Source organism: Cervus elaphus, chromosome 30, assembly GCF_910594005.1.
Source record: "Cervus elaphus chromosome 30, mCerEla1.1, whole genome shotgun sequence".
Lineage (NCBI taxonomy): Eukaryota > Metazoa > Chordata > Mammalia > Artiodactyla > Cervidae > Cervus > Cervus elaphus.
This window is the reverse complement of record NC_057844.1, coordinates 34,126,489-34,137,016: the sequence shown is the minus strand read 5'-3', so window position 1 is coordinate 34,137,016 and position 10,528 is coordinate 34,126,489. Positions and strand designations below refer to the sequence as shown.

Below are 10,528 nucleotides of genomic sequence, written 5' to 3'. Positions count from 1 at the left end.
CCTCACACATACTATACACACCACACACACCTCACAGACTACACACACAACACACACACACTACATACACACCCATTGTACACATACCACACATACCATACACACTTCACACACACCACACAGACCACACACACACCACCACACACACACACACATCACATGGTCATTATTGTCATCACTAGTATAAACTCTAAAAATTAAAAGAGAGTGGAAATAAAATTTATCCTGGAAAAATAACCACCAATAGAATTCACATTTAATGTAAAGAAGCAACAAAATTTATTGACTGAATTAAACACAACATTTAAAATGGCAGTGCTGTACTTTCATTTTAAGATGTTTGAATGAAGAAAAGTGCTATTAGTCCAAGCTTCTTACATTCATTAAAGGAGTGACTATCAAAACCAGCAACATGCACAGTGATACATATGCACGAAATGGAATTATATCAACAAATATACAAAATACCCAAAATAAAATATTTACAGGTTTAAAAATATAAACATTGGTTCATCTATCCCATTAAACCATTGGAGAGGAGAAAAAGAAAAGACCCTATTGTTATTTAGAATCCTTTTTAAAAACAAGTCTTAAAAACATAGAGTAATTTTAGGAGACAATTTCTGATATTGGGGGAGTTTAACATTCTATTATAAAAATAATATCTATAAACCTACTAACAACTTTCCTCCTGTGCACAAAAATAATACAGCCAAAAGCTTGTCCTCAGAGATATGCTTGACTTTCAGGAAAACTAATTTTAGAAATATGGAGTTTCTTATTTGGATTTTCTTTGTCTTTATTTTCAACAACCTGCAATTCCCTATATTAAACCAAGATATTTTCTATAAATAACTTGGGCAAAACTGAAGTTAGCAATGAGCGTGGTATGTAGCTGGAGTCCATTAAAAGATGACAGGAGTTTATCTTGTCTATAACATCTAAACCATTTCCCCTGATATTCTTGGGAAAAAATACTACCATCTGATCCTTCATATTCAGTTAAATGCACACAATGTTAGACATTATTTTGTTAGAGTTTTTCCTCTTCTATTTAGAAATAACTCTATAGTGGGGCATATTTGAGAAGGTTTACTAATTTCTCCAGGCACCCTGAGTCCATTTCATTTTATGACGTGATAACGAGTATTTCTTGTGTGTCAATTTAATGCCCCTGTGTCATTTGATCAGTTATTTTTAGTATTTTCCTTTTTAGTGTATTAGGTAGGGATCTGAAAAAGTTTATTATGCCTTTAACAACCAGTGACCTAGGTTATATTTTATTAAAAATGATCTCACATAGAGCAGAAAGTTACTCTACCTAATTATTGAATAACTTCCAAAAATTACTCCAGTTTACTATTCAACACAATGATCACCTGTGATTAAATTCTTTCACTGCTTCTCATTAAAAAAGCATTTCACCAAGTGTGGGCAGCCCATATATGAATAAAATAACCTCTTTAATTGTGACAGTGATGCATTTCAAAATGATTTTCCCTAAACAATGACACTTGCAACTTCATAGAATCAGAGTGGAAGTAAACAGGCTGTAACCTGCCAAATTCACTATTGAAATTGCTTTTGTTGGTTTTTATTATATAATCTGTCATCAGATTATAAAATCTGTACGCAGACCTGCTAGCATGCAGTAATTGGTGCATATGGCTTAAATTTTTGACTGGCCAGGTGAGGAAAACAAAAAACAACCCTGCTAGCTCCGAGATCTGCCTTTCAGACTTGCATGTACAAAGGCCATCAAATAATTAAAAAAAAAAAAATCAAGTTCACTTTTAACTGAAACAGTCATCCTTTTAATGGTATCCACCATCATAAAACTCTGGTTTGACTCTTGCAGTTCAGAACTTTGATCAGTTTCTTAACTAAATCACACATAAATTTAATCGGACTTATAATTAAAGCACAAGCAATAGAGTTAGATTTCTGGTCCACATTCTGTCAGTGGCTTGCTAAATTGCTGCCATTTTCCAAAAGGAAAAGATATTTTACCTTTGCATCATTTTCCTCCTCGATAGAACAGAACCAAGCCCCACCTTGCCTGATTCTTCTGGACAGAATGTCAACAAAAACAGAGCACCATCTCAGCTCACAATAAATCCACAGCATAGGTTTAGACTTAGAGGTGTGCATGAAATATTAGTTGAATGAATGAACAAATCAGAAAATCCAGGCCAGTATTCAATGACCAGAGACAGAACATGGGATGTACTACTTTCGCAAGAGCCAGGAGTTTGTCTCTGCAGTTCAGAATCATGTTGAGGTGGATGTCACTCCACCAGCTACTAGTTCAACAAACAACACAAGACACCCAGAACCAGCCTAGACTGGGCTTAAGGTAGAAAAACAAGTGAAACGTGCTCAGCATGACTGAAATCCTATCAGGGCAGAAGTATCACCATGACAACAGAAGAGATGTCTGTCTACACTTTTGAAGTTAATCCCAAGAAGGTGCAGATCCCTCCCAAGCAAGGAGGATTGTCCGCCTCTAAATGGTACCCAGCGGCAGCCTCCCCCCGGAACAATGCTGAATACCACCGTCTCCGACACAAAACCAATTCTCAGCTGCATGACATGTGTGAGCTCTTTCTCTATTAAAAGTCAGCTGTTGATGAGATTTAGCAGTTAGCGCTTGTATTACTGTAAATCATTAAAGACTGTCTATCCTTGTCCTGGGTGAAGAGAGAAAAAGAGAGGGATGGATGGAATGAATAGGATAGAAGTAAACCAAAAGAATGAATTAGGTATGCTCTGTGAGGGAGGTAATATCACTTAACCCACATGGCTGTGAGAGGACTGAGTAAATATTTGTAAAGCTCCTGGAAGGGGCTGGCATGACGTACTTGACAAATGTTAATTGTTTGTATAATTACTATTCTTACTTTTAGAGGAATATGTGTGTGCGTGCTAAGTTGCTTCATTCGTGTCTGACTCTTTAAGACCCTCTGGACTGTAGCCCGCCAGGCTCCTCTGTCCATGGGATTCTCCAGGCAAGAACACTGGAGTGGGTTGCCAGGCCCTCTTCCAGGAAATCTTCCCAACCCAGGGATTGAACCTGCGTCTCTTATGTCTCCTGCATTGGCAGGTGGGTTCTTTACTACTAGCGCCACCTGGGAAGCCCTTTTAGAGGAATATGTTTGACTTAATCCATACCACCCTTGTTCAGTCTCACTGCATTCTGCTCCAACCCACAGACTATCAGCAAAATAAATAAATAAAAGTATAAAATGAAATAAAGGTGTTTCTAAGGAATATTAAGAATGTCTGATTCCAGTACAGCTATGTGTGAACTCTGAACTGAATGGGTTTTTATTAAGCACGAGATCCAGTATAAGCCCCTTGAATATGTGTTGCATTGAGTTAAAGTAAATATCAAAATCAGATGTGGCCACTTTCGGTTCTGGAGGCTTAGTGGCTATTTTAACCTTTTGTTTTTCAGTTTGAGAAGGAATTGCTTTCCATAATCATGAAATGACCATTCTGAATCAGCCCTTAGAAACATTGTCTGCGGAGATAACTGTCCTCGGAAGTGGCTATTGTTGCAACAGATTTCCTCCTCTCAGTGGTCATCACAGTGAAAAGGCTGTAAGAGGCCATGCAGGGTGGCCTTCAGACAACCTTCAGAGCAGGACAGGGTTTGCCCTGAGGAGGGACCACATGCCCAAATCACCTGTTACAGCTCCCTCCCTTCAACAAGTATTAATAAATGTTGGCCTGTGGTTTTCCCACCTGAGAAACCAGGCTGCCCTGTTAGTCTTTGGCTCCTAAACTCCTTTAAAATATTTGTGCTTACAAAATTGAAGACTCCTAAACAAGAACGGTGCTGTTCATCCCTTGGTCTGCCTGGCTAGCGGAAGGGAAGTGGGAATAGGGCTGGGGTATTTCAGTTTCTCCTCTTATTTCACCCAGGTACTTCTAACAGGCCATCCCCAATCACATATGGATGTGAGAGCTGAACCATAAAGAAGGCTGACCAAAGAATTGATGCTTTCCAACTGTGGTGCTGGAGGACTCTTGAGAGTCCCTTCGACAGCAAGGAGATCAAACCAGTCAATTCTAAAGGAAATCAACCTTGAATATTCATTGGATGCTGAAGCTGAAGCTCCAATATTTTGGCCACCTGATGTGAAGAGCTGACTCATTAGAAATGCCTCTGATGCTGGCAAAGACTGAGGGTGAGAGGAGAAGGGGGTGACAGAGGATGAGATGGTTGGATGGCATCACTGACTCAGTCAACATGAGTTTGAGCAAGCTCTGGGAGATAACAAAGGATAGGTAAGCCTGGTGTGCTGCAGTCCATGGGGTCACAAAGAGTCAGACATGGCTGAGCGACTGAACAACAGCAGCAGTGGTAGGAAAAAAGAGGTAACTGTGATGCTTTTTCCTTATGTTTAATGGTGTAAGATTCTTGGATTAATTTTTTATCAGTGATAAGGGGAGCTGAATATACACATGAATGTAGAAGCCAAGCACAGGGGGCCACATCCACATAGTCTTAATGCAAGAGAGAAATCTAGAATGTCTGTGAGCGAGGACCGAGCTCCACTGTGCAAGTGTCAAAACAGGCGAAGATGCTGAGCAGCATCCCAGTCTCTGCTCCCTGAGGGCACCACGGAAACAGGATAGAAACCAAAGGAGAGATCAGAAAGCTCGCAAACCAGTCTCTTCAGCCAAAGTTAACTGTAAAAGGTCGCTGAAAATTAATCTGACAAAGAATGTAAATAACAGAAACTCAGCAAGTTCAGCCAAAGACACCACCACCACTAATACCATCTTTCTACTCTGACAACTGTGAAGGTAAAGGGTTATGTGAATATTCATGGAAGTGCCAGTATACTGGCAGAAAACTATTTCTGAGATTAACGAATAAACCCTTAAACTCCTGAGTCATCACTTTCATAGACATCACACAATTTGTATTTAAATAGGCAGATAATTTGTGGGAAATGGAGTTAAAGGAAGTCTTTAATGTTCTACATTCCATTGTTGTTATTAGATGACATAATGCAAATCTACTTCCTCTTGAGATGATTCAAAATGCTCTAGGGCTAATGGAAGCAAGAAAACCTTAGTAAGAAGCACAGGGGTTCGAGCCACACTGCCTAGGTAACACAGATGCTGAAGTCAGGCTGTCTTTCTGCCAAGTTGTTAAAATGACTGATAAATGGAGGGCCAACAATTGATTTGGACCTAGAGGATGAGATGGTTGGCTGACATCACCAACTCAGTGGACATGAGTTTGAGCAAACTCTGAGAGACAGTGAAGGGCAGGGGAGCCTGGCACGATGCAATCCATGGGGTGGCAGAAAGTCAGACATGATTTAGCAAATGAACAACAAAACGATTTGACTTTTTCCTACAGAAGTTGGCCAACTCTTTGACTAAAGGGTCTCAACCAACTATCTTAGCATTATAGATTCACAGGAAAGGTGTCAGCAGCCCATATCCAATCCTTTCCTTTAAAAAAACAGCAAATATGGCCAAATTAGGTAAGAGCATTAATAATTACTGGAATGTAAATCTACTAAAATTCTAGAATACAATCTCTATGAACATGAATAAGAGAAAGTAGCCCTTGGCACAAAAAGGCAATGACAAACCCTTGTCTGTGGTTGGAAAGGTTAAGACACAGCTCCCTACACTGGTCTTGATTTCTCATCAGTGACTGAGGCCATTTTATTCATTGCCTGAATCCTTCATTTGACTAGTGTGGATGGAATTCTTAAAGATAGAGAGTTTAAAAAAAAAAAAAGTAAAATATATGGGAAAAAGAACAGGAAAAAATAGTTTAAATCTTGTATAAATGGTTCACTGACAGGCAAGGGGAAATTAAGGTAAACTTTGCTGACATTTTTCTTTGCTAATAAAGATACAACATAGAGGTACAAATGTAGAAACAAGTCCCAAAACCGTGAAAGCAAAACTAATTTGTTCCAGTGCTTACAAAATAGATAAATAGGTTGTCTTCCTATTACAATATTCTCATCAGTCCTTCAGGGCTTCATACCTTCCCTGTGCTATTGAACAAACAGAACTCTGTCATGGATTCAGGCTGGGGAGACTATAACCCCTGCAAGAAGATGCACAGGAAGAAAAGAAAGATCCTTTGTTTTACAGTTAGAAATAAAACTTATGTTCCTCCCCTTCACTAGGGGGAAATGGACATATTTTGAGTCTAAGTAGTATTATCAGCGTTGAATCGAATTCAAATCCCTTTCCCAAGACAAAACTAATCTCTAAGACATCTCCAAGTTCACGGTGAACGCCTTTGTCTGTTGGTTGTGCACAGCTGAGTGCCTGAGCGCGTGTGAGCTGCTTTATGAATTCCTGGTGGTATATTCAGACTGCTCAAGGCTATGTCAGCCTATAAGACCTCATCGACAGACATAGGAAATTAAATATTAAAACACTACTTTGAAATAACATTAAGGATCTGACACGACGCAATAAAAGCCAGTAATCTGAATAATAAATAAATTCAGTCAATCTCTACCACTTCTTCTAATGGAGTCATTGCAGGTTTAAAATGGGGAACAACCTGCTTTGTGCTATTGGCTAGGATTTGTATTCCTTTGATGTCTGTTTATTTTGTGACTTCTTTCATATTATTAAAATAGATCTTCATATACTTGCCTTATTCTTTCTTTTATAAAACAGAAAACAAACTTAACAAGCATGTACTACCAGTTCATTACTTAGGGAATCTCCCTGGAAAATGAGAGTTGAAGAGAAGCGTGCATGTCTTTTATGTGTGTGTGGTTTCACTTGAATACGAATCTCCCCAATACCATGAACCATCTCCTAGTAGAAGCTGTGATCTTTTGATTAAATACACTGAAATGTTTCAAAGAAGATATTTTATAACCATTAGACCCTAATAGTATTCTAGGAAAGGCTTCAGTTTATCATTCAAACTATCGAGGCATATGGTAACCCTTTCTGAAATAAATGCTTCATCTAAAATAACAGAAAACACACATATAAGTAAATCACTTTTCAAAAATAATCTTGGCACACAATGTTAACGATACATAAGTTTCCCAGTGTCATATTCTTAACATATGTGGCTCAGTTCTAAGTCATAAAGAAGAAGTCAATGAAAAAACTACATTTTCTATTGTTTTTCTTTACGTGTTCCTCGTTTTGGACTCCTCATACTGAGACATGGTTGAATACTAAATTTTTATAACCAAGGTAAAAATCTCTGAAAACCAGGGTTCAGGGTGAGAAACAGACTTTTACCCAAGACAAGGCAGAACCATTCCTTTGGGACATCAACACAATAAATTTTTTTTCCCCTACACTGAAAGCCAGAGAACCCTTATAAAACAAAAAGAGAACTGCTTCTGTTTACAGTACATAAAAGAACATCAATGGTTTGGGAGCAGTTACGGTGTCTAGCTATAAAACCAGATTTTAAACTGGAGGTTACTGACATATTATAAAAGGTTAACAGCTGGATAATCTGTAAAAGATGCGTTATCTACACATGAAAAGGTTACAGTTCATAAATGCTAAAACACTGTGTCTGTTGGCATTTAGTGAAATCTTGCCCTGGTCCTCATCTCTGCACTGGGTGGGGAAATAAAAAAAGAGAGAGAAAAAAAAGCCCTGCTCTGCTGAGGTTTTTATTTCTCCCCAAACAAATGATCTAAATAAACCCACCAAACCCAAACTCTGTGATCATCTTAGTGGTAGATATATATCTATTTGCATACCTAGCAACTGAAAGTACAGCAGGTTTTCTGCCCATCAGTCCTGCCTCTGCTCATCAGGTAAGTACCTGGCTCTTTCAGCTTTGCAGGTGTTTCCCACACAGTGATACAGCAAAGGGTGTTTTTGTTTTTGTTTTTCTTTTTTCCCCTGGAAAGGAAAAGGAAAATAAGGAAGTAAAGTGTCAGGAAGAGGAGGGCTCCTCTCTGGTTCTTCAGATGGTTCCTGGAGGCCCGCTGGACGGTGACACAGCCAAATATCATGGCATGATGCTTCCTTAGGTTGGGTTAAGTCTTATTTTCTGCAAAGGCAAGTAAAGGTGACTTCCGAAAGTTCGGTGCAATGAAGAAAAAAAGAAGGGGGGGGGGGCGCATTTTTAAAAAGGTTAAAAAAAGGAAAAAAAAAGTGCTTGAAAAGAATCCTCAGGGAATTATCTGGAGGGGGAATCCCGTTGTGCAGCATTCCCCTGCCTGGGGGCAGAGCTCCTGGGTCCAGGCTCCGAGTGGGGACTGTCGGCAAGGCCTTTCTCTGGGGACGCAACATTTGTCCGAGCAGTTTCCAGACAAAGCTGTATTCCTCGACATGCGGCCCCTCCACCTCGGCCTCGGAGACCTCACAACTTTTTGGCACTATCGTGGCACGCCGCGGCCCGGAGGGTGGTCCCAGCCAAGCCCCGGCTGCTGACCCGGCGGACCAGCACCTTGGACACCGGGATTTTGGTTCTGGGCAGCTCGCTCCTGGCTGGTGGCTGGTGCACCACGGGGTGGCTGGATGGCAGGTTCGCCAGATGCTTGATGCTGACGGGGATCTTGGAGTCCTTCAGCAGGCTCCCCGGCGTTCGCAGCGGGCAGGTGATGGTGACCGGAGACACAGGCTTTAACCGGGAAGAGCAGGACGTCTCCTCGCTGGCGGCGGGGGCGGCGGGCAGGGCCGCAGGGCTTCCATCCGGCTCGGCGGCGCAGAGCTCGTGGAGCGCGTCGCCACTGTCGCTGTCCCGGGGGAGGCCCGTCTTCCTCGCGCCGCCGTCCTCCTCCGGCCTGGGGGTTGGGGAGTCCCAGTAGCCCTCGTCGCTGTTGGGGACGCCTTCCTGCGGCTCCTTGTCTGGGTGCTTGGGTTCTTCCTTCGGGGGGAGCTCCGTCGGGACCCGGTGGAGCCTCCGGCGCTTGACCGAGGACGCGTCCTTGGTCACCTCCGCACACCTGGCTTCTTTGGGGGTCTCGGGAGCCACCTGCGCGTCGGACGCCGCCGCCGCCGCCGGGGCCGCTCCTCCCTGGGGCCCCTCTCCCCGGTCCTCGGTCTGGGACAGCATGTCCCAGAACTCCTGCAGGTAGGAGTCGTCCGCCTCGGCCGGGCTCGCCATCTCCTCCCCGCCTCCCTGGTAGGCCACCACGCCCGGCGGCTTTGTGGCGGGGCCCGGCTGGCCCGGCCCGGGGGCGTGCTTGGCACAGCCGGGCCCGGCATCGTCCTCGGGGTCTGCGATAATATCTCCGCAGCCTGTAAGAGAGTCAAAGCTTTTCAGTGAAGTCACGTCAGAAAACATCAGACAAATACGATCTGCCGATGGGTCGGAGGGCGGATCGACCGAGGAAGGGTCGGGGGCGGCGGGCGCGCGGCCGCCTTCGGAATCTGCCCGGGGCGCCGTCTCTGCCGGCGCGGCCCCAGGCCCCGCGGCGTCCTCGGCCGGCCGGCCCTCCCCGGCGCGCGGCTTGGGCTCGGGGGGCGCGCGGGGCCGCTCGGCGCGCCGCCCGGGCCCCGAGGCGCCCTCTCCCGGGGCGCAGGCCGGCTCGGGCTCCCCCGCCGCGGGCTCACCTGCTGGCTCCGGCTGGCGCGCGGCCGCGGGCGCCTCCTCCTTGACGCACTCCAGGCTGGCGGTGAGCGAGCCCGGCCGCGCCAGGCCGCCCGGGGCCCCCGCGCGCCCCGCCGGCGCCGCGTCCTGGGGCCGCCGGTCCTTCCTGCGCCAGCGCACGCCGCCCAGGAGCCCCCGCAGCCCCCGCTTTTGTCTGCCACCGGCCTTGCCCGCGTCGGCCTGCTCCGCCCCGCCGCTCTCGGGCCGCCCGTTCTTCCGCAGGAGCGAGAAGAAGCTGTGCGACTTGGCCACCGAGCCGCCAGCTGCCGGGCCCGCGCCTCCCGGGGCCGCTCGGGGGGCCGCGGGGCCCGGCCGCGCCCCGTCCCCGCCGCCCGCGCGCGGCTCCTCGCGGCGGCCGCCCTCCAGCGCCAGAGCCTCGGCCAGCCCGTCGTGCGTCCGGCTGCGCACCAGCCCCGCCGGCCCCGCGCCCTTGCCGTCCCCTTTGTGTTTGACCCCGAAGATGCTGGGCATCGCGCCGCCCGGCTTCCTCTTCTTGAACAGTTTGAAGGCGGCCTTGTTGATCTTCCCCGACGGCGGCTCGGAGGCCGGCGGCTCGGCGGCGCGATCACAATGCAAGTCCATCTCTACCGCGAGGGTCCCGGCCGCGGCCCGCGCCTTCCTCCCGCAGCCCCCCGCGGCCGCGCGCCCGCCGCTGACAGCCGCGCCGCGCCCGCCCGTCTCCATGGCGACGCGAGCAGCCCGGCGTCAGCGCGGCCCGCGCCCGCCCGCGGTCACCCGCGCTCTGCATCCGCCGGCGGAGCGCGGGAGGGCCGTCTCCCCTCCCGCCGGGGCTTATATAACGCCCTAACCCACTTCGCGGCCGGCTCGGCTTTGTGCTGCGGCTTTTCTGCGGCAGAGCCGCGAGCTGATTGCAGAAATTAAAGGCCCGTAATCTCGGAATGCAAATTCCACCCAGTCTCACCCACCTTCAGATTCCTCCTTCCGGCTTGC

The 10,528-nt window shown here is 46.5% G+C and overlaps 1 protein-coding gene across 1 annotated transcript; it reads right to left on the bottom strand.

The window, feature by feature from the left end:
* Positions 1-255: 255 nt before the first annotated feature.
* Positions 256-10,281, bottom strand: AMER2 (APC membrane recruitment protein 2). The gene is made up of 2 exons (XM_043892401.1): positions 9,541-10,281; positions 256-9,225 (listed from the first exon to the last, which is right to left on the bottom strand). The coding sequence occupies exons 1-2, from the start codon at positions 10,259-10,261 to the stop codon at positions 8,345-8,347; spliced, it is 1,602 nt and encodes a 533-aa protein (XP_043748336.1). The 5' UTR covers positions 10,262-10,281; the 3' UTR covers positions 256-8,344.
* Between the last annotated feature and the right edge of the window lie 247 nt (positions 10,282-10,528).

Coding starts and splice junctions, on each gene's coding strand:
- AMER2 (XM_043892401.1), bottom strand. CDS start 10,261: ATGGAGACGGGCGGGCGCGGCGCGGCTGTCAGCGGCGGGCGCGCGGCC. Junction 9,226..9,540: donor GCGCCAGCCGGAGCCAGCAG/GTGAGCCCGCGG, acceptor ACTCTCTTACAG/GCTGCGGAGATATTATCGCA.